The sequence below is a fragment of the Falco rusticolus genome, chromosome 11 (genome assembly GCF_015220075.1).
Source record: "Falco rusticolus isolate bFalRus1 chromosome 11, bFalRus1.pri, whole genome shotgun sequence".
NCBI classification, from domain to species: Eukaryota; Metazoa; Chordata; class Aves; order Falconiformes; family Falconidae; genus Falco; species Falco rusticolus.
Genome location: NC_051197.1, coordinates 34134645 through 34161397, shown reverse-complemented (window position 1 = coordinate 34161397; position 26753 = coordinate 34134645). Strand labels below are relative to the sequence as shown.

General features: G+C 41.9%; 1 protein-coding gene across 2 annotated transcripts in view; it reads right to left on the bottom strand.

Moving 5' to 3' along the window:
* CRB1 (crumbs cell polarity complex component 1) overlaps nucleotides 1–26753 on the bottom strand; it is a 115181-nt gene that overhangs the window by 79597 nt on the left and 8831 nt on the right. For both annotated transcript variants that reach the window (XM_037404485.1, XM_037404486.1), the window contains exon 2: nucleotides 91–675. In XM_037404485.1, coding sequence (XP_037260382.1) covers nucleotides 91–675 — 585 coding nt within the window. The remainder of the gene's footprint in view (nucleotides 1–90; nucleotides 676–26753) is intronic.

Here is a 26753-nt window from a genome sequence, read left to right as displayed (position 1 = left end):
GGTGGTGTGTAGGTGGAGGAGCTGAACTTGGAACATGAATTATGACGGTTCTCCATGATGCAAAGAAAAAGTTGTTCTAACGGTGCTTACCTGTGTACCCAAATGGACAGATGCAATCGTACTGTCCTATCTGGTTGAGACATGTTGCCCCATTCAGGCAGGGATCTGACACACATTCATTCACTTCCAGGTCACAGTGCTTGCCTTGGTAGCCTGGGACACAGTAGCAGGAGTATTCATCAACCCCATCCCTGCACACTGCTCCGTTGTGGCATGGTTCAGAAATGCATTCATCAAAGTCCATTTCACAGAGTGCTCCTGTGTATCCTGCACTACAGAGGCAGGTGGGCCCAGCCAGGCCGTTTTGGCAGGTGCCTCCATGTTCACAAGGGTTTGTGTCACACACGCTGATAACTATTTCACAGGTAGGTCCATTATAGCCAGCAGGGCACTTGCAAGTAAAGCTGAGGTTTCCAGCAGAGCTTAAACAGGTAGCGTTTTGGAGACAAGGGTTTGAAGAGCAAGGATCAGAGGGTTTATTGCAGAGTTCCTCCTTGCTGTCCACTGACCCGTCTGCACAATGGCAAGTATCGTCTTTACGACCAGCAACACATGTAGAGTTCTTTTGGCAAGAGTTTGACAGGCACCTGGAATCATTCCTCATGCAAATTGACTCTAGAAAGGAAACACAAAAAATCCTGAGGACTTCCACAGCAGTGGGAGTAACCAAGAGTGAAAGCACAACTCAATACAACTGTACTTCAAACCCAACAGCTCCAATCGTTAGCTGTTGAGAAGAAAACAGGGCTGGTAACTGTGTGACATATTAGTAGACTAATAAATGTAAAATGAAAACAATTATGAAAATAGGAGTGGGTTGTAATTTCCTGTTCTCGCCTCTTCCAACAACCATGGCCTGGAGTGTCAGGATCACTTAACACTATATTACAAGTACAGTTGCAACAGTATTGGCGGTTGTCAGCAGATATCCAACAATATGGAATGCATTTAGGTATATTTAAGACAAATTTATTGTTTTTACTAGAGAAAGGAGTTGAACCACATTTTTCAGTTCAATACCACTTTATATTCTTTTGTGGTGGAAGTTTTTTGTATTAGATTTCAACAAAGATAAATGACTTGGTTGCAGTTATAGCTCAAGTGGTTCAAACCATCATGCACTTTGATTTTCACTTCCTGATTATAAATAGTAATTTGACAGCTGTGCAGCATTTCCACCACAGAGAATTGTCCAAACACCTGAGATTCAAAATAGCCCTCCAAGAGCCCTCCATCCTCCGAGAGGAAGGGCATGGTGAACATGGTGTAAACATGTTCCTTACTCTCCTGGAACTGATCTCCTGGCAGTAGTTGAAGGCCACTTTAGTTGCCTTGCTGCTGTAAAGAGTGGGTAACAACAACAATAGCTACTTCTCATTTCCCAATCAAGGAGTGTTACCAGCCTCGCTCATAACTCGCAGCTGAGAAACGTGATCGAGTTTAAAGCAGTGAAAGTAGTGAGAGATGTTCTTTCTAGTAAAAAAACCCAAGAATTTTCCATGAAACTGCATAATTTTAAAAATCATGATTAATTGTCTCCGTAACAAAATAAATGGCTGTATTCGGGTAAGCACAGCATACATATGTAGGTATATACCTGCTGCCTTAAACTCCTTGTTAGGCATACTAAGCAATAGCAACAAGGTGCCAAGTACTGAGTGCCTGAGGTAGGTATGTTGGCCTGGGCTGAATCCTCCCCAGTCACAGCTTCTCTGCCAACAACATCAAGTGAGCTAGACTGGAGCCTGTGCACTGGTGTCTGCTATAATCAGGTCTCCCAAATGCAGCACAGTCATAGGTGAGGAGTGCAATGGGGTTCCACTGAACACTGAATTCCTCTCACAGTATCGCGTTCAGTATGGGTCAGTGGAAATGGAGTTATCATCAGCACCCATCCTGCAATGTTTGGGAATTTTGTTACTCACATATAAACTGACTCAAGGCTGTGGAGATGGTAAGACCAAAAGGGATGATTGCAAATGGTGTGCTTGCTCTAGACCTCTATCTTGGTCTAAAGGCCAAGCTTTTGAATGTTAAGGAGAGGTTAGTGGAAGAAATCATGGAGTTGCCTCCAAATACCATGCTAGTAAAATGAAACAATGTCAGACCAAACCTCATAGACAGTGATTAATGGAGAGAAGAAAGGCAAGTAATTATTTACTGACATAAAACAATTAGAAGAGAGGGACCATATAAATACTGACCTGAAAAGCCAAATGCATGTATAGTATTTTAATTCCTACTAATCAAATTGGAAAATCTGATCTGAAGTGTAAGGAGGGTTTTGTCCAGTACGATTTTTTCTTTTGCAACTGATTTTCACTGTAAGAAATCCTCTACTGTATAGCAACCATCTGAATACTACCAGACTTCTAATGTGATTATGATGTGATGCTCCTCAAAATATGAGGGCAAAACTGTGAACAAATATTTTGCAAATTGTTAGATATTGCTTGAGAAAAAAAAATTATTTGTATCACAGGAGGGAAAAAAAGCAGTCATATCTTGATCAAGAATCTATGAAATAAAGCTGAATGTTCCTTTTGGAGGTAAGGTAATGATTCAGAAGGGAAAGACCAGTGGGCTGGAGAATGAAAGTTGCATTAGTCCTGTAAACATCCTATTTTCTTCTTTCAGTTTATATTTTTATTTTTGAGTTTTGCTTGGAAATATGAAGGGTATGTATCTTCTACAGCAATTACTTGAAACTGAATGGCAGAACAGTGTATGTTTGTGCAAGCAGGCTGTTGTGGATGAGCTAACTTCTCCGAGAAATTCAGACCCATCTGCCAACAGTTTCTGATTTCTTCTTGGGTTTTGGAATTGAGATTCTGGAGGGAATAGAGAAGGAGATGGGGTACTGAAAGAAAGTGGCGTGTAGAGGTGCTTATGGGTAACTGGAGCTAAACCGATGCTGATAAAGTCCTGGGACAGATTCCCGTCTGGCTGGGAAAGTGAGAGGTTAGGGTTGGTCACCTGAGGATGACAACCAGCTACTGGGTGTTGCTACAGAATATAAACTGACTGTGAGGATGCATTTTCATTATGTGTATTTTAATACATAATATAATTTAATCCATTTTTTCCCAGGAAGGGGAAGTGGAGGAGGAAAGACTCAGGCGGCTTTGCCAGCCTAAGAAGGACTGTACACAGGAGCAGCAGTGCCTCTGAGAATAAAAAGCACCAACCTGAATGAACTTGATGCTCATGAACAGGTACATTGACTGAGTCAAATACCTAATACATACTTGCTTGAGCAAGCAGACTAGAGATTTCTGTAGTTACATCAATAGTAACAGTGACATCATGATTTAAAACAAACTAACAGTGGCCTTAAATATTACATAGAAATAGTTTTTTGATTGCTTACTTTTGGGTGTTGCAGGTATAAGTAAAACCTGATAAATGTTTCTGTTTGATCTATTTTTACTGTTGTGATGTTACCTTTCTCTTCCTCAACTCACCCTCATGTATGTTCTGATGTCCTAGCTTACATAATTTTTTATATTACCCATGTAGTTACTTTCTTTTCTTTAGCCTGGAAAATTACAGAGCTTATTGCAATCTGTTAATTACAGTTAAAATAAGCAAAACTGCAACTGCATTCCTTAGGAACTTTTGCATCCCATTTGTTTCTTGGAATTGCACAACTCTAAAGAGCTTTCCTTTCAGTCTGTCTACCTCCTTAAAATTCATTAAAAGTGCATGTTTGAAGAAATGTTGCCAATTGGAAGAAATTAACTATAACTATTGTACTGTGTAAACTACAAGAGGTGATGTCAATCTTTCAAATGCTTCTTAAGTAGGACCACTGTGACATGAAAAGGAATTTAGTTAATTATTACTACTTTTCCGGAGATAATTTGCATGCAACAACTCAATTTGTTGTAATGACTGGTGTGAGAGAAGCTGAAACATTTGCCAGTCTGCAGTTTTGATAGTGACATACTAGCTTTGAGCACTGGTTAAAAATCTTCATAGCTCTCTCTGAGGCAGTAACAGTGGTTGGAAAATGAGAGAAGAGGAAAGAAAGCCCTAAAAACACAGTCTGTAGTAAAGGCAAGCAATTTGTCTCCAAGGTGACACCACAATGGGAAAAACATGAAACAGAAAACCTTTCCTGGATTTTTCTAAACTAGTATCTTAATTTCAACTCCTGGCTTTCATAAAACAAATTTCTTATGCAGAAATTGCCAACAGACAATTTAATAAATCCAATACTCCCTAGAGGATGCTTTTGTCTGATTTGTACCACAAGTTTACAGCAAAGTAATAAAATCTTTTGAGTTTTATCTTCATTCTAATGTGCTGTGCCATGGTTTTTATTATTTGTATCATTCTTGAGGAACACAGGAGTTACAAAGGTCTTAACAGAAACCTAATCACTGCTGAGTTTTAGCTTACTTGTGATTTGCAGGCTAGGACCAAGAGTTTTTGTTAGGGGGGTGCTATACAGTAGTTTTTTCCCTACAGCAAAACTGAGTCTAAAAAAGGTGTTCATCAGGGTATGCAATTATCATACTGTGGTTATGAAATGGCATGCAGTTCACCAGGACATTCCCATGATTTTTTTTGAGAAAAATCATATTCCTGTATGACAGGAGTGCTTCAGAAAATCCTTAGATCCTGGACTGCTAGTTAGAGCACCATTTCTTACCTATTTGAGACCAGTTATTTATACGACCTCCCCTCCTGTCCCATGGAAACTCAGTTTCCCTGCCACTCTGGAGTGATGTGGAAGGATGGATTTGGGAACCTATTGAGAGCTATGTGGAAATGAGAGAGGAAGAAGATCATAGCTCGTGGATGCTCTGTGATGTGGCAGAGTGCGATGGTGTTTGGTGCAAAGGCTGGCTCTGAGCTGATGGCTAAAGAATATTCTTTACTATGTTTGCAGAAAGAGCTCGAAGGGATGGAAATGTTTCAGTGTTTTGGGAAGCTTGGTTTTTGGTGAGGTTGCAGAGGAATACCTGAGAAGGCCTCATGCTCTAGCTCAGATATGCAGAAGAGTCATTTTCTTTCTTAAGCAATTAAGGTCACTTCAGCAGTGACTTCTCCTGATAGAGAGTCTTAAACCGGTAACATTAGAAAAATGGAAAGAAAACGCTGATCACTTTGGATTTACACTGACTGACGCTTGGAGTAATTATCAGTCTCTTTATAAACATTGGTACATTAACCTAATTGCGAGAGGAATTGGTGCCAAGCATTATACCCCATGGTTAAAGCCGTCTGATGCAGATGGGCCGTGTGGCAGTAAATCTCTTTGCAGTGAAGCTTGCCATCTGCTGGCCAATCGTCAGTACTACCGGGAACGTGCCTACCTGCATCCTTTGCAAAAACTGCCACGAACTACTACATATAAGAAAAGTCAAGAAAAAGACAGTAATTTTTGTCCTCTTGGATAAGCTTATTTAAAGTCATTAAAGTAATCTTGTTAGTGTATGAATAATTGAGATTGTGTAGCTAATCAGCACTAAAAATGCGTGATTTTGACAAGTGAATTCTTCTCCTTGGTGATCAGAAACCCCTGTAGTGATACAAAATAATTTTTAGGATGTTGGAAATGTACGACAATGAGCATAGGAGGGAAAAATTTAATTAGTGGGAAAGTTAACACAAATAGGGCAGGAGTTCTGAAAGGGCCAGAGCAATTTGGCACAGATCTTCTGACTCTTGATGAGGAAATTAACATTCCTCAGTTAAGCAGGTCATTTTGAAGAGCTCATCTGTATATCTTTCCTGGCAGTTTGGAGGTTTGGGGGTTTTTGTGGTTTTGTTTTTGGTTTTGTTTTTGTTTTTTTTTTTCTAGATCCTGTTTGAATTGGAGACCTAGAGGGTTCATGTGTGCTTCTTTAAACGTTCTGTTATCTTAAGTTGATAAAATCAAAAGTAAAGTGAATTGATGGTCCCCAATTCTGAGAATCTGATTAGACATCTCAGCCGTTCAAAGCCCACAAGCAAACTTGCCAAAGTTTTGGATTGTTTGTGTCAGAAATCTCCTTCAGGACATGACCCTTCCTACAAGTTGGTGAAATATCACAATCAGCAGCAGAATTTAAAATCAAATTTCAATCACTGCTAATCACATTGTTATGAACTGGAGTTCACTTGACTGTGGTCATGTGTGTATTTTCTAATCATCTCATCGCGCCTGAAGGCTGCTTGTAATTTGCAATGCTATTCTTCAAATGTGCCTTGTTCCCCTGAAGGAGGACTATAAGCTTCACAGAAGCTTTTAACACTAACGGCTTCAGAGTCTTTTACATATTACATATGCTGCAGAGATTTTTCTGACCTTTTTAACAAAGCCAAACTTTTTTCTTGGGGGGGGGGGAGCGGGGGGCAGTGGTGAAAATCTATGAAATCTATGCAAAGATAGAGAACTTCTTAAAACCCATATAGTCATCAACATTGATGAGTTTACTGCGCTTTGAGGAGGATTTCATTCTTTTATTTCTTAACTCTTTGCAAAAAAAAAAGTAATTACTTCACACATTTGAATTAAAGCTAAAAAGCTATGCCAGATAATGCAGATAAAGCAGTTCACAGCAAGGTCTGACTTTTTATTAATTCATATATAACAAAACCCCAATAAGATAGCCTTATGAGTTGAGAAATGAAACTTTGAAAATACTCCTAAGCAAAAAAAATGATCGAATTACAATAGCAAAAAAAAATGTGTTCTTCTTTAAAAACAAAAACAAAAAAAAAGCTAAAACCCAGAAAATGTGTGTCAATAGGATTCTTTTTGTTGTTTTCAATTTGCTTAAATAGCTTCTGTGGTTGACCACAACCAAGACATCAATTACAAGAAAGATAAAATTTCATTGGGATAAATGAAGCAATCATTGCTTCTCTTAGTGCTAGTACTTCAGTCTGTCTTCTGTTGAATCAAAAGCAGCATACAGCATTTGTTGACAATTGAAGACTTAACTTTATGATCAAATAAACTCATCAAATAAGTCATGGGATAACATGATGGTAGCAAGGGTTTAAATAGCCCAGTGTCTGGAGTTTGAAATGAGAAACTTCAACGGTTGTGTTCATTCTTGTTTAAAACTTACCTCTGGGATTTTAAAACAAGTGTGTGAGTCTCTGTCAGTGAAATATCAAGCTCTATGACTTTAGTAAGATGTTGAAATAACTAGCTTTAACTAGAAATATAAAAATATTGCCCAAGGCATTTAGGGCTGTGTTGAGAAGCGCTTGGTTTGGTGTAACTAAGTGTATCTCCATTTATCTGCAGCACACCATGACACAGTTCATCACTATGACAATAACATCATTGCAAAGACGGTCTTAGAAAGTTGTGGCTGTGCATATATATTCAATTTTGATGTATCCTGAAGAACTAGGGAAGAGGTAAGCACAGCTGCATAATCAGCAGTGACAGAGATCAGGATCAGATACCTTCACCATGGACTGAAAGGCAGAGATGCTGTTCATGGATCATCATTTGGCAGATGGGGAAGAAAAGGACATGAAAACATGCCGTTCTGGATAAAGCAGAGCCAGGAAAGGGGCTACCTTAGCCCTCAAAACAGCTTTTCCATTGAGATCTCTATGAATAAATAATTTCAGTTTTTCCACGCCATTTTGATTTCCAGACTAAAGTCTCAAACTTCTTAGATATTGTAATAGTGCTATTCTAGCACTTCCCATCTCACAGTGCATTTGGATACAGTCTTATTTAATGTAATGAGCAGCTTGTAGTTACTGTGGTGCCATTTCTCCTTTGCAGGCTTCACCTGAGAGGGAAGCTCCAGCCCTAGCACCTAACCTGCTCTATCCACAGCTGGAATTATTACTCAGTCCGCTCAGTGAAAAAGCATACCCTGGCGAAGGCACAAACAAACTTCTGCCAAATAAGCAAGCACTTGTCGGTGTGCCTACAAATATTGTGGTCATAAAGGGTTAATCCTGAATCTTTAACTTAATTTGTGTGTCCAAAACATCCTAGCATGTTGTTATAGAAACCAATTTCAGGCTTTAAATCTTGAATCACAATTATTACCATAGTAACCACCACTGCACACAGGCAGAAAAGAAAAAAGGTGGTTACACAAATATTCCATTTCTATCAAAAAAACCAATTATGTTTTCAAGTACATTTATATTGACAAACCCAAGGAAAGTAAATTAAAAAATTTGCTGAGGCAGAAGTATTGTATAATAGTGTAAGAGTAACAACTGAATAGCATTGCAGTGTTAAAATTTGTTCAGGAAACACCCTAAGACATATATATATATATATATAAATAAATAATACCTGTGATTCAAATTACAGAACTGGTTATTAAATTAATGTTTTCATTTCACTATTCTCCAAACATTTCTGCAAGCTCACACTGATCTGGTGCTGCTCCCCAAGAATGAAGGCGGTTACTCTTGGCTGTCATTTTCCTTTGCTCTCTTTTGCCTTTGTGCCACCCCAGACTTCCTTAACCTTTGAGCACTTTTCAGCAGCCACAGTCCTTACAGCAGTGCCGACTGGTTATCCTAAACGCAGCAACAATTTGACAGGCTTTCCCACAACGCAGCCATGCAATGGCTGTTTATCGTGTTGCGGTGAGGTGTGCTAGTTCCAATGCACTTGCCTGGCGTGCACGCACACACGGCTGCCTTGCAGCCAGCGCAAAGTGCTAGAGAAAAGAGGAGAGCGGGGTGAAGCTCAGTGTCCTGTGAGGTGTGCTGTCAGCAGTGGAAAAATAAGCATCTCAAAAATGAGGTAAATATTTTCTTTACTTCTGAAAGTAAATCTTATTTGGTTCTTGCTTTCCTTTGGATCATACCCCAGTGTCTGTGCTGGGAACAGAAGCAGAATCAGGCCTGGGAGCCCCACAGGGCTTCTACAGATTGAATTTGGAGGATTTTTAGTTCAATTGGACTTCAGCAATGCAGACTGGTTTCTAATGTGAATAAAAGAGTTTATCCACTGCTGCTTTACCTTTACATTTAAGACTACAGCACTGCTGTCTAAGTTGATAGTACATAATGATCACTGTACTTTTACTATGCACAAGATAGTTTTATTTGTGTAAGATGCAGTGCGGTGAATGAAGAGACAGGACGCTGCTTGATGCAAGCAAGATGTCGATTTACTGTACACAATCATGAGTTTATATACGTTTTCAGAAGCTGCGCGCTTTAAACAGATTGGTTCTTTAAGCTAAGCGTTACATACTAGGCCATCCCTGATTGGTTAACTACAAACAAAGGACACTTTAAGTAAGTTTTTACAGTCATCAATTAACAGCAAGGTGTTACTTCTCCTTGGTGTCATCTGTTCCTCACTCCCTTATCTTTCCTCGGCCTGACTCACCCTGTTGATTGTTATCTATTCACCCTCCTTGTCCTCCCAGGGTTTGTGGCCTACAAGCCCGAGCACATTCCCCTCAGCTAACTGATTGGTACTTATGGCCCTGATTTCCAGGCCCCCTCCTGCAATGCAGGACAGTGGCTGATAAGGCCCAGAAGGCAGCTGGTACCCATTACAGTCAATGATGCAGACACTGATGTAGAAACCAAACTGACTTCTGCTGTGCAATCCCTGTATACAGGGATCCTTGTATATAGGGTATACTGTGCTACTGTATATGCTTCATCTGAACATAACTTTCCTCATAAGTGGTTTCATGACATGTCTCCACATTCTTATCTTCTAAGTTTGCAGAAGAATAAAGACGTGAGCGTAATGTGGTGTTCCTTCTCCCTTTAGAAGTATTGACATTTCTTTTTCATTTAATTCACACAGCAGAATTTATTCTTAATCCTACAGAACAGGATTTCTCCGTACAGGCACATGGGAGATAAATAGGCAGGTGAGCAACAACCGTGATACAGGGTGGTAGGAACCTGGGGGCCAGCTTCAGGTTTTTTATTCTATCAGCTCTTCAGAGGCAAAGAACATTGAAAATTTGTTGTGCTCAAAATCTGAAACAGATTTATTTAGGTAATAAATGTGATTGCTTATAGGAAAGTTTTGGTGATTCTGCAGGTTAAATGCCTTTGTCCCAAGGATTCAGTCAATACCTTTCCTGCCTGCACTGCTCTTAGGGCTTCATTAAAGCTGGGGACATCCTCAGTATATAACTCAGGATACAGAGCCGTGTGTGTAAAGATCTGTCCTGTGAGACAAAAGGTTTTGCAGAAATAGAGAAATAAAAAGAGGCATCCTAGGTGAATTAGTTAGCAGTGTGAATTATGTCTTCTACTTTATCCTGTATTGCTTGCCCTTAGTGAAGTTCTCAGCATGCCTAGATGAACTTCTTTGGATGGGTGGATTTGTAATACTTTTGTGAAAGGTGTTGCTCCTGCCTTGCTCCCAAGAGGTACAAGCATGGCAGCATCAAGCCTTTTAAAATTAATGGAAGCATAATCTGGCATTCCAAAACCTGATATCAGAACCTGGTGAGGGGTCCAAGTGGTGCTGGGGAAGTGGAAAAAACTGAAAGCAATGCTGTCAGTTGGAAAGATACTGCTTGTGTTCACAACTATGCTAAGGAGGAAGGCTCAACTAAAATGTACACCTTGGAAGCAGACACCTGGCAAAATGAAGAAAATGGTGCCAGAGATGAAAAGGGTTGCAGAACGACCAAAGTGTGGTCTCGCTTCTTCTCTGCATCAGTGGGGGGGGGATTTTCAGGAACACAGAGGGAGTAACACAGCATAAAACTGTCAGTGAGTTTGGGTGAAATCCAGTTGCTCCTGGTTCTGTTTGAATTTCAAATAGTGGAAAATAAGGAGCAAGGGAGCTGTTGCCTCTCGAAGAGGCCAGATCTCACCCTGAGAGACACAAGGTCTCACAGCTTCCCTGGCGTCTGGCAAGAGTTTATGGCACTTTGGCTTTGTGTAAGACAGAGGGTCCCAGCTCCCATTGAGCTCCTGGCTCCCACTGAATTCAGCCTCAGGCAAGGAGCTGGGGCTTGGCTGAACTGGGAGATGCTGCCCCTCATGCAGACCAGCTACCACTGACTTGCAGCATTGAAATTTCATTTAGGTCAGAACATGCAAGCAGCCACGCTACCACTGTGCTCAGCTGCTAACATGGGAAAGAAAAAGTAGTCAGAAATGCTGCCAACTGCTGCTAAATCTTTTAATCTACAGAGTTTAGGGTACAGGGGCTAAAAATTGAGTCCAAAATTGACTTCAGGTCCAAATTCTGTGTCCATGTGTTGTTTCCTTCTGAAAGCTGTTAGACGGCATCCTCTTCAGTCTCCTTTATCTGTGGTTCTGCCCTCTACTTCATTACCTGTCCTTTTCATAATACAAGAACAGCATACAGCAGTGATTCCAATATACAATAGCATATGAAGGTGCTGTGATTTTAAAGCAGCCTTAAATGTCTGAAACATTGACCCAAGTGCGATTTCTTTCTGTGAGCGAAAACTGAACAGGTTTAAAGCCCTGATTGTTAGAAATGCATCACACCAACCTGTAACATGAGGCAAGAATTTCTTTTCTGATGAGGGATATTTTTTGCCTCCACTTTGCAGGTCACAGACTTCAGAAAATTAGATTTTTCCCCTCTGTAAGTCATGCTTAAATTTTGGCTGCAAGAAAACGTGTATATATGCTCATTGGTCAAACATACTATACTAGTAAATAACAGGGAAAATGTTATTGTCAGGTGTGGTGTATCACACAGCCTTTATGTTCACAGCCAGGTTTTGATGACTCCCAGTTCAACATAGTCTCCATAAGCACTTGTTTTTATGGCATTTGGATAACCAGAAATCCCTTCAAGGCAAATCATATCAGATGCACCATATCCCTTCTGCACAGCAAAATCTCTAGCAACAAAATGCATGTTCATAAAATGATGTTTTCTAACATATTAGGATGGGGGCAAAATCTATGACAAAACACATAAGGGTTTTTATAGAACTATTCTTTTTCCCAGCTGGCTTACTATGCTCTGCTTTGAGGTCTGTAAGGAAATGAATGTTTTAAAGTTTCTAGGTGCAAAGATGTGTACTGATGTGTGCAGATGTTGAGATTGCCTCCAGTAGGTTCTCAGTAACACAGCTGAGAACTAAATGTTGCTGAAGCCAACAAAATGCAGCAGAACAGCAAGATCAGCTCCAGCTTCAGACTAGCATCACACTAATATCCATAGCCACCGGAGTGCATGCTGTCCCTCCAGGCTTGCTGAATGCATAGTCCTTTTCTCACACAATTTCAGTTTCATACTATGTAACAGTACTCTCATATCAAAATCATGCTGCTGCTTCTCCTGTCTCCCCAGACTGAAAAAATAATCAGCCCTGTGGCAGATCAGAATTATGTTGCTGGAAATACAGTGCACGGTAATTTAAATGCCACAGAAATCAGAAGAAAGCTTCAGTGTGGCTACAATGCACAGTGAGTGCAGAGAAAGCAAGGTCATTCTTTTCCAATGTGAACTTTGTAGAAGAGTTCACATTCCAGGCCTTTCTGTTATTTACTAAATTATTTTCAATAGAAATCACCTACAATTAGCTCTGCTTGAGCTAATTACTAATTGGGATTTAGAGGCTGCTTGGGGAAAGTCGCAGTTCGTGTACTTTGGGACAGGCTAGAGCCTAACGGGGAACTGGCACAAGCAGTTTCAGTCCGCTCTCCTGCTGGCAGCTACCGACAGAGCCGAGGGCATCACATCGAGATTGGTGAAGAACAAAGGATGTGACCATGGTCTGCACAAATTGCCCTCACTGACCTCATACAGATAAAAATCAGCCACAGGCCCAATGGAAGGATGCTATATTGTGAACTTTTACAGAGGGTTAGTCTTTTGAATGCTAGTTTCATCTAACACTGAAGTTCTGTCATGGTCATGGTTCTGACACAAAGTCTGCAGTAGCTTTCCTGACCTCCAAACAGACCGTATTGTAGCATTCTAAAAAATCTACTCACTTGTAACAGAGGAAGAATTAGTTTGTTTCATGGTTTTACAACATTTTATTTTCAGAGTAAGCTCAGAAGCAGATCCTAATAACACTCTAAGCTACATGATGTGAAATTACAAGTCTCAGTCCACAGACCACCATAGTTTCCTCTCCCCTGATTCAAAGAACTGTTTGCTGATTAATAGCAAAGCTCTGTGTCCACCACCAACACAACATATAGCCTGGAGAGTTGCTGTTCCACCTCTCCCTAACAGCCACCACTCCCTGCTTGTCCATACTACAACCCTAGAGAGGACTGGCCAAGCTCTGGCTCAATAACACCCCAGAAGTCACTTGTATCCAAAGGCAATGCAGTGTAACCAAATGAAAGAAGGAAAGTTAAACAAAAGCCAAGAGAATAGCAGCTGCAGGTCACCTTGCCTTCTGTCATATGAAAACTTGGACTGAACTGAGTTTGTGGGATAATAGAAACTATTTTTCTGAGAATTGTTCATGAATTTTTGAAGGTTGCTAGGAAAATCAGAATTCTTACTGTACTGGTATCTACAAAGAATTCCTCAGTTTGACATTTACCATTCTGTTCAGATAAGGAGCTGGCTATATCACATGGTTATTTGTGCAGCTCATTTGGCTGCCTTTCGCTTTGCAGCAGAACACGATGACTCGTCTGTGTAGTGGTGACCACAGCAGAGTGCACTGAGCTTGGGACACTGTCAGGCCAGAGGAGGCTTGTAGATCTCCTGCTCTCACCCATCCTGGCATGTTTTTATCTCATAGCACTTGTCTGGCTGGCTGAGTCACTTGATGACTTTCTCAGAGGGTTCAAAGCTGTATGTGTCACACTAGTCCATATGCTCTACTGCGGTGACTTTTCCTTCCTTGTCTCCTACATAACAATAACAGAAAAAAACCTTTGAGCTATGATGTATTCACAAACCCCTTTTTATGCCTGATTTTTTTAAACTTTAACAAATACTCAGTTCAATAATGCGATACATCATCCCTAGAAGTCCAGATCATTTAGCAGTATAGCCATAGCCAAAGCTGTTTCTAAGGCAGCTTATGTCTCTACAACACCAAAGTCTGTTCTAACGCAAAGTACCAGGAGCCTTTCCTCACAGAAAAGCAGGATGTTGGACTGACCTTCTATCCCAGACTTCACTTGAGGTGATGGATCACAAGCTCATCTTTTGGGGTTTTTTTGTGGTTGTCCACAACTCAGGTACAGGATTTTATTGAAACTTGTTGCGTGTCGGGCACAGAGTATGTCCCCTCTCCTGCGTATTTGGCTGCCAGGGCTGACCAGGACCAGACAGCTCCATGGCTTTAGGAATTCTCAGCAGGGACCTGCCCCTCCTTTGCTTGGAAGCTACTTTTAAGTCCAGGCTCTCACCCCTGGTATCTGCTTGGCCATGTGTTCCACTGATCCAGTCCTGGACCCTGACCTGGGCTTGACCTCACTATGGATGTGCCTGGTGGTCGCTGGACCACAGCTTAACCCTGGTTACTGTGCCCCAGAACTGATTTTGATCCTGCCTGATTGACTGCAGCATCACTACAGACTTGTCTGGCAACCACTGGACTGTGGCTGACCCCAGCTGCCATCACCTGCTCTGCCTGCCTTGCTCAGGTCCACTAGGGCTGATCTCTTCAAGGTACAGCCACTGCCCTGACTGCTCTGCTGTCATACTTGGCTCCTAGCTTCCCTTCCCTTGCAGAGCAGCCCACACCTGTGGCTCCCTGGCTGTGCCTTTCAGATTGAACTGGTTTTGTTCACTTAATATAATAAAATCTCAAACTCCAAAACTATGTGTGCCAGACATGGAAATGAAGAATATGTTTTTTGAGGGTTTTTTTAAGTGTTACACTGAAGTATTAGTGCTTTCAAAGAACTTTCCATGCTCAAAGCAGTGTGCAAGAATCCTACGGTTCGGGAGAATTACATCAACTACTCGCCTGAGCCATGCAGAGTCAGAGATCTTGCAGGGAATCTCTTGGTTTCGCAGCACCAATCCCAGTCTCCAGTGTGCATGTCTCCTTTGAGAAGGAGTGACCCGAAGGAAGAGCAAGAGTAGGTATTGAAAACTCACTCTGTAATTAGGAATGTCTTTCTCTGAGACCTTTGTAAGGTGCTTCATTGTAGAAATAAAGCAAAAGCAGAATATTCACCATCATCAGGGTACGCCCAGGAGCCTTCCTTGGGGAACACACTAAGTAATAATTCTCTTGTATTAGAGGATTATCACTAAAAGTCAAATTGTTTCTGTAAGCCTAATGTGGTGATGTGTTTTATAGCCAAAACACCTGCCACTAGGGCACGGAATATCTGTTACGAATGAAGAGGTTTCCAGCAAGCTTTCACCAAAATTAGATCAGCAAGGCTTTTGCCAGTAAAATAGTACAAAATATAAAAACAGGAGCAAATAAACACTATCCAGTAGCAACCAGTATATTGGTCTCCTTTCTTGGAGTTGTTTTTATTTTTTAAAAAAATTGTTCTATTTCCCTGTTAATATTCTCCTTTATTTCCTCTGTTTATTTAATTTATGTAAGAGGTAGATCTCACTCCTTGTCTCCTTCCCTTCCTAATTCTCACTTTTACGTCTTCGATTTTTTCCATGCATTCTTCTTTTCTTCCTCTGAGGCCTGATCCAAAGCAGAGTTGGATTTACAGGGCAGCAAAGGGAAGTCACAGTAACTTTGTATGGCTGGTAGGTGAGTCTGCAGTAATTGTAGCCCCAGGACACAAGGTCACTCCTGGCACCAGCTTGACAGGGTAACACAGATGCCTCTGGAGCTGTGAAGCGCTCACACTCCACAAAATGATCCAGAGAACAATAAAGATACTCTGGCCTGCTATTCCCCTGGAGTTAAGCTTTAGCCATCCCTGTTGTGGTGACAGTAGAGTTTGTGTCAACAAATCTGCTCTGAAGACACAGGGAGAACTCAGCATGTTGGTGCTGTAGTAGCTGGGGAGTGGAAGATAAGATTAGCAAGCAAGAGAAATAAAGCCTCCACAGCTTGACACCGAGAAGCTTTCTCTATCTGAAGAAACTTTGGTGCCATACAATGATGAAAAAACAGAAAGAATACCAGAAAGAGACCTTCCTCACAATGATACTTGTCTAGACTTACCAGTACAGACTACATATAGGGCAGCATGCCGACCCTGCTTTGTATTAAACTATGCTATATAAATAATGAGATCTGTGCAATACTAAAAGTCTGACCAGGAAAAAAATAAGATTTGATGGCAATAATGAATACATGATAAATATCTAGTGCCTATCTTGCTGGGAGCATTTTTTGCAGAGAGCTCTATGGCAGGGCTTGTTTTATGATCCCACAGGGCATCATACAACACACTGTGCTGAGAGACTGCAGAACAGATTGGGAGGTAATTCTCAGTACTTAATACCTGGGGATTCTCAAAAGCAATTTTCTCTTAGGATCACATTTCCTTTGATCATTGGGATTATTAATTATAGATAGCCTTGAACAGAACCAGGCATTGTTACTGTACTACTCAAACAGTGTCTCATTTAAAAGGAATAAAATATCTTACTTAATTAGAGGTTCAGCTGTGGTGTCTTTTCAAGATACTTCGTAATTGATTTGACTGTGGTAACCTACTGTAACATATATTCTATTAATAATCAAGAGAGCCTGTAGGCATAACAACATAGGAAAGAAGTGCCAAAATGTTTGTTATTCAGCTTGCTAGGGCACTTGGAGTATAACTGTCCAATATAGCATTTAGACTATGGATTATCATCTATAGCCCAAAAGCAGTTACACTTCTGTGGAGCCCCCTCCTTTGTGCCATTTTTCTTGATTGGATCCAGCCCATGATTTATCAAGTGATGTCAGGCAGATGCATTTAAAGCTTAATTTTCTCTCTGGATAAATGGAAGCACATTGTTTCTGGTAATAATTCTTTTGGCTAATTTTGCCTCTGTTCAGTTTTTGTCTTACCAGTGCTTTAGTCAATGTGAAAGAACATACAAAATTAGCCACAAAATTAATCAGATGAGCATGAGTTTGTACATGTGCATGCTCGATTTACCCTTAGCATCATGTGTTCATTATTAGATATGTTGATTCATTCTTGTCACCAACAAATTACATTTGTTGACTGAGAGAGGTTTATTTCTGTAAGTTCTGGTGCCACAAAAAGCTTTTACTAACATTTTCTTCACCGTGCAATCTTAACTACATGTGCTAGAGACATATGCAGGAACCACTGTATTTTCCATGTATTGCATTCACGGATTACATCTGAAAAAGCAGAAATTAGCTCCCCAGCAATGTGAGTCAGACTCCTGTTGGGGTGGATATACAGAGCCAGGTGCAGAGCCATCAGCACTACAAATTAGCACCTCTAACGCCTTGCCCTTCCATGGCTCCTTAGTGACCTAATGGGGCTGAAGAAGGGGTGGGCTGAGGTTTCTTGCAGCTCTGGAGCCCAAGTCTGTGCCACATCATTTGGGTGTCTGCTGCCAGCCTAGTCCTGCAGTCTAGGAGATCCTGGTGAAGCGCCTGCACTCTGTGGGGAGAGGTTCAGTGCCTGGCCACCAGCCCTGCTGTCCTTAGGGTCTCTGAGGAAGGCCTGGGGCTTGGCAGCAAAGGGAACAAGCTTCAGGCTGTCTTCCTTCCCTAATTAACTTAGGGGGAAGAAAGCCAACTGGCAGTAACGGAGCAAGAGCAGGACAAGTATGCTCCTTCTGGAGAACTAGTGCTTGTCTGATCTGCAGGGACCACTACATATCACCTGTGGAGCAGCGTAGTCTGCCCTACTGATGAGCTCTGTTCTGCTGTGTGATGGATGCACTTTCATTATGCTTTTCAGGTAAGATTGTATGCATGCAAATGTAATATAAAGTAGTTTCTAAAAGTATTTTTTGTAACACCTAGGTATTCTTGTAAGTACCAAGAATCTGGATTAGCATCAAAACTGCATATATGCAGGCACATCTTTTTGGGGAGGGGTGGAGAACAAAACAACACAACAACAACAAAAAAAACCCCAACCAAACCCCACCCACCCAACCAAAACCCCTAACCCTCTATATGGTTCCTGATGATCAGAATTTCAGAATTCCTACTCAAATCAGTAACAATGTGATTCAGCAATCTGCCAAAAAAAGCTTAACTTGTCAAGTACATGCATGGTCTGAGCAATTCAGTGTGTCCCTACTATCCCAAAACAGTTAAGAAGTTGCTTGGAACTTTAATTCAATAGAGGAACACTTAACAGTTCCCAAACTTACCCCACTTGTGCTGCATTTTTTGCCTGTTACCACAATACTCATAATTTGTTTGATTGATCGCTCGGAAGTGATGCTTTCTTTCTAGGCTACTCTTTTCCAAGTTGTGAACCAATAAAACAAAATTTTATGTTATTATTAGCAAAGGGAAGTACCAATTCAGTTAATCTGTTGAAATATTCTTCCTTGTCTGCCCCCTTTCTCTCCTGGCTGCTCCCCAAAGGGATCCCAGTTCACATGGCATACTTAGGAGAAAGTGTAGCTAGAGAGGCCCTAGAGGCAGCATGTCACAGTAATCCAGCGTGCCCCCCTCCCCAGGAGGTGGGCCGAAGTAGCTGTTGTAAAAGACCTGAACTCATGACAGTAAGAGGGATTGTCATTTAGGAATGGCTGAATTTCAGGTACAGAATCCCTAACTGTCAGCGACTTCTCTGAAATGGCTTTTGCCACCCTTGGCTGAAGTTTTTATAAAGCAGTTTTTAATAAAACCTCACTAGGAATATGGCTTTGAAAAAGAAAGATCTTGTTTTCACTGGTCTGTAATTCTTTGCAGTTCCTTAACAATTTTCATAACACTTCTGTTTTCTTCTCTGCATTGTCATGGCTGTTTGATGCGGTGATTGAGTTTTCATAACTGTCAGAACAGTGTCAAGCCAATGTGAAGACAGTGTCAAGGCGAGTATAGAAAGGTGACATTGTGAAGGAGGGAAAGAGAAAAGAGCTGTCAGTACTCAGAGTGCTCCATAGAGAAAATATTTCAGTGATGAAACCATTGTCATCATGCACTAAGCAAGACAGAGAGAATAAAGTGGAGATATTTAAGTCACTGCACTATGAACATGTCCAGATGACAACTTGGACTTAAGAAGGACTTAAAAAAGCAATTTGCAAGGCTGCCTTTCCTCCCTAACTCTTGTCCCATATTATCTTCTAGACATTGTTCCAGTCCCTAATATCCTATCAATAGGGCATCATTCTGATCTAAGCTTCTGGCATACTAATTTGTAACAAGAACATTTCTGAGAAAGTCAAACGGGGATTCAGAAATCTGGGGTTTTTTTCCTCTGTCTAAACAGTATACCTTAGCATGGAAAGAGATTCCACTACCCACCTACAGAAAGGTGGAGGGGTTTTCCCACTTGATGTAATTCCAAGATACATTCTTGGATGTCATGAGCGATGACCTCTGCTTGTGGCACACCATGATTGTGGCAACAGTCTAGAGCGGGATGCATTTAGAGTTCAGTGCTGCAAGGTGCTGAGTATCCTGCTCCCAAGTCAGTGCAGAATTAAGGCACATATTGAATTCAGCCCCACAGTGTGTTTATTTTTTCTGAAATATCCTTGGAAAGGAGGCACATTCTCACAAGGGCAAATAAGGGACAGACATACATCTCATATGGCACTAAATTCTGGCACCAAAGCTCTGTATTTCTGCTCTGCTGAAGGCTCGTGCAGAGTGAGTCTTTAAAGCAGTTTCTAGGATTTAAAATTAAGCATTGGTCTTGCAGCAAGTCTGTGAATTTGCTCTTTGTGCATGTATGCTGTGCTTTCCTCCTCAGCCTTCAGGAGGTAAGAATGATGGATTGTCCTACTATTTCTGTTCTGTTACTGAACATCAAGGTAATCAGATATAAAAGTTTGGATGTGTTGGTCAATATCGTTGCAATTATGGAAAAATAAACACCCCACTGCTAGTGACTTCTAAATGACTTCATAAATGCCACTGAAGAGGTTTAAGAAAAATGAACTCCTAATTTATGCAGGGCAAAGATCAGAAAGGCAAAAGCCCAGCTAGAACTCAGGCTGGCCACTGCCATAAAAGATAACAAAAAATGTTTTTAGAAATACATTAGAAACAAAAGTAGGGCCAAGGATAACCTGCTTGCTTTGCTGCATGCAGCGGGGAACATGGCCACAAAGGATGAGGAAAAGGCTGACATACTTAATGCTTTTTTTTGCCTCAATCTTTAGTAGTCAGATCAGCTTCCCTCTGGGGGAGGCTTCCGGCCCCCTGTGCTGGAAGACAGGGATGAGGAGGAGCAGAATGAGGTCCCCACAGTCCAGGAGGAAACGGTTAGTGACCTAATGCTCCATTTAGATGTGCAATAGTCTATAGGGCTGGATGGATCCACACGAGGGTACTGAGGGAGCCAAGCCTCCCTCCATCATTTATCAACAATCCTGGCAAACTGGGGAGGTCCCAGAAGACTGGAGGTTAGCCAATGTGATGCCCATCTACAAGAAGGGCAGGAAGGAGGATCCAGGGAACTACAGGTCTGTCAGTCTGACCTAAGTGCCAGGGAAGGTTATGGAGCAGATCATCCTGAGTGCTATCACACGGCACCTGCAGGACAACCGGGGAATCAGGCCCAGCCAGCATGACGAGCCTGATCTTCTACAACTACAACAAGGTGACCCGCCTAGTGGATGTGGGAAAGGCTGTGGATGTTGTCTACCTGGACCTTAGTAAAGCCTTTGGCACCATCTCCCACAGCACCTCCTGGGGAAACTGGCTGCTCGTGGCTTGGACGGGTGTGCTCTGTGCTGGGTTAGAAGCTGCTGGAGGGCTGAGCCCAGAGAGCGGTGGTGAAAGGAGTTAAATCCCACTGGCAGCCATTCAAGAGCGGTGTGCCCCAGGGCTCCGTACTGGGGACAGTCCTGTTCAATATCTTTATTGACAATCTGGAGGAGGGGACCGAGTGCACCCTCAGTGAGTTTGCAGAGGACACCAAGCTGGGGGGGAGTGCTGATCTGCTGGAGGTCAGGCTGGCTCTGCAGGGGGGTCTGGGCAGGCTGGCTCTGCAGGGGGGTTGGACTGATGGGCTGAGGCCAGCTGTGTGAGGTTCAACAAGGAACATTGCTGGGTCCTGCACTTGGGGCACAACAGCCCCACACAACGCTACAGGCGGGGGGAGGGGCGGCTGGAAAGCTGCCTGGCCAAAAAGGACCTGAGCTTGTTGATCAACAGCCACCTGAACAGGAGCCAGCAGTGTGCCCAGGTGGCCAAGCAGCCCGACAGCACCCTGGCTTGTACCAGACACAGTGTGGCCAGCAGGGCTGGGGAAGCGATAGTCCCCCAGTACGCAGCACTGGTGAGGCCGCACCTGGAATCCTGTGGCTGGTTCTGGGCCCCTCACTGCAGGAGGGACACTGAGGGGCTGGAGCGTGTCCAGAGATGGGCAACGAGGCTGGGGAAGGGGCTGGAGCACAAGGTCTGTGAGGAGCAGCTGAGGGAACTGGGGGTGTTTAGTCTGGAGAAGAGAGGATCTTGCTGCTCTCCGCAGCTCCCTGGCAGGAGGCTGTAGGCAGGTGGGGGTTGGTCTTTCCCAGACAGCAAGCAACAAGACAAGAGGAAACAGCCTCCGGTTGTGCCAGGGGAGGTTTAGATCGGATATTAGGAAAAATGTCTTCACAGACAGGGAGGTGATGCATTGGAACAGGCTGCCCAGGGAGGCGGTGGAATCACCATCCCTGGAGGTGTTTAAAAACACATGTAGCTGCAGTGCTTAGGGATGTGCTTTAGTGATGGATTTGCCAGCCCTGGGTTAATGGTTGGACTGGATCTCAAAGGTCTTTTCCATCCTAAATGATTCTAAATAGTTGACAGGAAATAACATACCATAAACTCCTCAAAATACTTCAGGGGTAGTATTTTCAGATACAAGAATCAGTTATTAACTATTTGAAATAGAAAAGGCTAAGTATTTTCTATATATTGCATTCACATTTATGATCATTTAGTTTGAGTAAGTTGACTAGTTAACAGATTTTCCTACTTGTTGCCTATGAAAGAACTGAAAATAACCATAGAAATACTTGCTATCCTCTCTTTATCCTATTCCTGTATTATGCCTATTTGCAATTTATGACAACATTGAATTAAAAATCATAAAACTTGGGTGACTTTTTCAGATGAACTGAAAATTTTATCCATAGGTGCAGCAGCAGTGCTCTAAGCAAGCTGTTTAAACTGACTGTAGTCTCAGTTATATATTGTGGAGTGTTGACTTTTCCTCCTTGCCCAGTTAAGTTTTTCTAACCTGAAAATAGTTTGCTATTCTCAGTCAAGCATCAGCTAGAGAAGAGCGTGCTTCTTGCCTGTGGCTCAGACGCCTCCTCCCATTAGCGCTCACACCTCAGCCATCATGTGCCTCTGGTGATTGCCGGGTCTCACCCGTCCTCACAAAGGGAAATATAGTGGATGGCGAGTCAGTGACTCCAAAGACTCTATTTATCCCTTCACAAAAGTGAGCTAGCTAAGAGTTATCAAATAAAAGGAGTGATATGCAAAGTAAATCCTTACAGTTAGCAGTGGAAATCACAGATACAAAGACTGCCTACCTTAGTTGTAAGAATGAATAAATGCTAAATGATTTTATCTTTTAAAAAATAATACTTGCCATATTATGGATTTCTCAGACTCAGCAAAAATCTGGAAAAATTTGTGCCCCCTACCCCCAATAAATAAATCTATTTATTTGTGTGTATAACACGAAGTAAGAAACACAAGATCTGAATTTAGTGGTTTGAACAGGAAGATAAATTGGGTTGTATTCACAGCTCTCTCACTGCAAGCGAGATACTCACCTTGCCCTTCTCCAGCTCAGCATTCTCGTCTGTAAAATACCGGCTTGCAGGCTGTGAGTTTGATCTGCTTACGTTTTGTGAAACATGCAATACACCTCACGATGGAAAAGCTGAAAGTATTTTTATGGAAAAAAAAGTTCTCTGCTCATTTTCAAGGAAGAGGGAGAACCTAAAAGGAGCCTGTTCCTCCACACTGGCACAACTGCCAGGTTTGGGCACAATCACACCTTTAACAGAACTTTAAAGTCAATAAAAGTATTTGCGTCTCTAAACTGATATCTAAACTTAAACTCAATGTACAAGGGTAACTGCTAGGAGGACAAACGAGTTTTACGAGATGAAATGCTGGACTGACCTTGAACATGAAAGCAAAGCCCTCACTATTAGCACAGAAGAACGTTAGATTCCAAGACTTCACTTGAGAAGCAGAGCTAATTAGAGAAGATTAACAGAAGTGAGGCATGTAATAGGTGGAATAGGGCATGACTGCAGTATGAAAGGCTGAATCACTAGACCTCTCCTTGAGGTCAAGGACTTAAAAACACTAGAATTTTTTTTAAGGCAAGTGACAGGTTTTGCAGATGTTCCTGTGGCAGCTGAACATTCGTTACAACATTCAAGCTCAGGTCTGCACATAGGACTTTCCTCTGTGTTAAGACTGTTTTCATCCTTGATATCAAGATACATTTCTGAGCATGGGGTCTTATTCAGGACCATGTCCATGTTCCTACTGCTCTGCAGGGCGTCCTGAAGGGATCAAGTCACCAAGTCTGCACCACAGTGGTAGCACAGTGGTGATTTTAGATTTTTAATTTTTTTATGAAGCTAGTAACTGATTTTTCTGTCCATTTTTTTTTTCAAATGGAGTCTGAAGTATACTTTGCAGACTTTTTCCTCATACTTTCCACCTCCCAATTTTTCCTGTTACTAACCAGCTTCCCACAAACTCTAATGATCTTTTCATTACTGAATGGTAATAATGTTCCAGAACTGGTTGGACAGCACTTCTAATGTACTCCCTAAAGTGACTGCTTTACCAGCACTGTAGTAATGGGCTCAGCTAAACTAAAAATGGCTCATATAATAGACAGGATTGGAAAGTACTTCTGGAAATAATCTAATCCAACCCACTTGCTCAAATCCGTATCAACCAGAGCAGAAAGCTCAGCACCTATTACTTATGATATGTTTACTTCTCAGTGCTTTACATAATTATTTCATAAAAACCTCATTTTCGGGAAGCCAGGTTTACTCTAAGCATGTGTAACCACATGCCTGTGGTCACTACAAGTGTTGGTGCTCATCAGTGAGCGCCGAAAAGAAGCAGTCACCCATGAAGACCTGGAATTCTTTAGGCTGATTCAGAGCTGTGGCATAAGAGATGCGCAGGTTTAAAAAAAGACAGGAAAACTGGTCTCTCAGTTCTCTGGATGTTTGCATTTATGTTAATAAAAGTAAGGAAAGGGTTTGCCTGTTTGTAGAAAAGTTGACTCAGCATGTCTGAAACTGAGGCAGAATTAAACAGCACTGGCAAGTCGTGTGGGTTTCCTCTACAACAACATGTTTCTACACTAGCCTGAAGAAGAACTCAGGATGCAAACACATTTTTTCAGTGCTGCTTCTGTATTACATAAAAATCCCTGTGAAGTGTAATAAGTCTCCATTAGCTTTTAGTAGTAATGAAGAATGCAGTTGCCTCAAGTTTAATTTAAGAGCTAGGGTATAATGGGCAGAGGTCATTGTTGCCAGCCAATCAAATTCTTTAAGATTAAAGAATATAGTCCTACTTCTGGTGCATCCCAAGTATCTCAAAAGGTGTAATTCTCAACCTACTTGAAAAGAAACCACTCTTAATTACAACCACAGACTTCCTGGTTGCATAAAGCAAAGCCATGCTGGTCCTGACTGGACATAGCACAGCAGCATGTTCACTGAAATGAGTGGATTTACAAAGTTGAACTAGAATAAACAAAACTGAAATCAACTTTGTGGAGCGCTACTTGTAGACTATTGAAAGTACCTACAGCACATCTGTATCTTACTGCAGCAAACCCGCTGTCGGCTTGGAGATGACGGCTTGGGGGTACAGCAGGCCCACTGTAAGCATTATTACTCAGTCACTGGGCAGTGAGAATGCTTACAGAGATCTGTGGGAACAGAAATTTGTTCACATGAGTCTGTGTACTAGTGGGCACTTCCCTAAACAAAATGCAAAATGTGTAAGAATGTGAAGAAGTGTTCACTGCTTTTAGGCTATGGTAGAAGTAGATCTGGTTTTGTTCTGCTGAGAGCACAGAACTGGATGCTCTTCCTTTCTTACTTCTTTCCATTGCTTATCAGATCATTAGATCAGTCCACTGGGAAGACTTTTATCCAGATTCTTCAAAGGTGTTCAGTGTCAATCCTCCCTTCTCCTGTTTAATCCCATGAATGTTTTGTTCCAAACACCTCTCAGTCTTGTTACTTCACTACCATGGTCAGTGGTGGAAGTTCTGAGTTGTCTACTTGTTCTTCAGGGAATCCAGTGTTCTTTGGAAACACCCTTTTGGATGTGAAAATGGCAACTGATTATAGTCACTCTACTCTTGTGCCTTTCAACGAGCTCCAAAATAGGTAGATGTTAGACTAAATTGAATTAGACATTTAAGACATACTCTAGAGAAAACAGAGCAGATAGTTCTTGTTATATCAAGCAGAGAGCGTTTTTACAAGGACTGAGGCTTGCAAATGTTCAGTACCATTAGTAGTGAATAAAGAATTACAAATGTCAGCTGTGTTTAATGTGATAGAAGGGATGGGTTTAGCTAGGAAGTCTGAATTGGTGGGTGCTACAAAATATTGGCCAAATATTTTCTTTTTCCAGTTGCATTGCAGAGGCCCCTATTTGTACTCTGCTGTCATGATATGTCCTGCTCCAAATCCGTAGACAGATAGTGATCAAAGAGGCTTGGATTATCGTTCCTACAAACATATTGTTTGTATTTTCCTGCAGTTTAAGGTAGGAACCAGTGGAATTTTACTTTCAACATTGTTTTCATTTCTGCTTGTTAGATTGAACAGGGACAGGTAGAGCCTACAAGGGCCTTACACATTTCCATCCAATTCAATAGCTCTGATGTAATCTCTGATATAACAGTGTCATCCTCTGGCTTCTTCTCTCACTGTCATTGCTTCTGTTATGCAGCCTCTCTTTGCTTATTTACAAGGTTGGAGCCTTCTGTCTCTGTACGTTATCCATGAGGTTATCAAAGGGGAGGTCAGGGGCTGCTGGAGAAGACCAGGTACAGTTAGGACTTCTTTACACTCTGTTAGACCTCAGCAGTGGTTTTGCCCTTCTTGCAGCTCTTGGAGTCAGCAGACTCAAAGATGAGCTACACACCCTGTGGCCATATCTCGGCCATTGCAATTGAATCGCATCTCATGTGGCCCATAATTAACATTTTCAGAACTCTGTATGTAATTCTCAACTCCCGTTTACTCTTCCAACCCACCAAAATGGGATCACCAGCAGATTGCTGTGGTATATTTAGCATTGCCAACTGGCATTTAGGAAAGAGATCTTGGAAAGATGCCTGTATAAATAACAAGGTATAGGCAGATGGGTGCAGGCAAAACTCCTTTTTGCGCTCTTTGAGCCAGCACAGTGCTAGCACAACTACACCACTTCTGCACCGGAGGTGGCTGATGTCCAAGCAGCAGCAAGGCGACGTGTTAGTTCAGATACCCTCTCAGGAGCTCTCTCACCAGCTGTTACGAGGATGGTGTGTTATACAGCAGGCTTTTGCTGGTAACAGAGCCTGATCTTTTCTTTCAGCTATGTGGACATTTGACTATGTTCACATTCATGGATGGCCAGCCATGGCAGAAGGGAAACAGGAACTGTTTCCCAACAAGGGAAAACAGGAACTGTCAAGGGAAGTGTGACCAAGTAGCTGCCTTTCAGCTG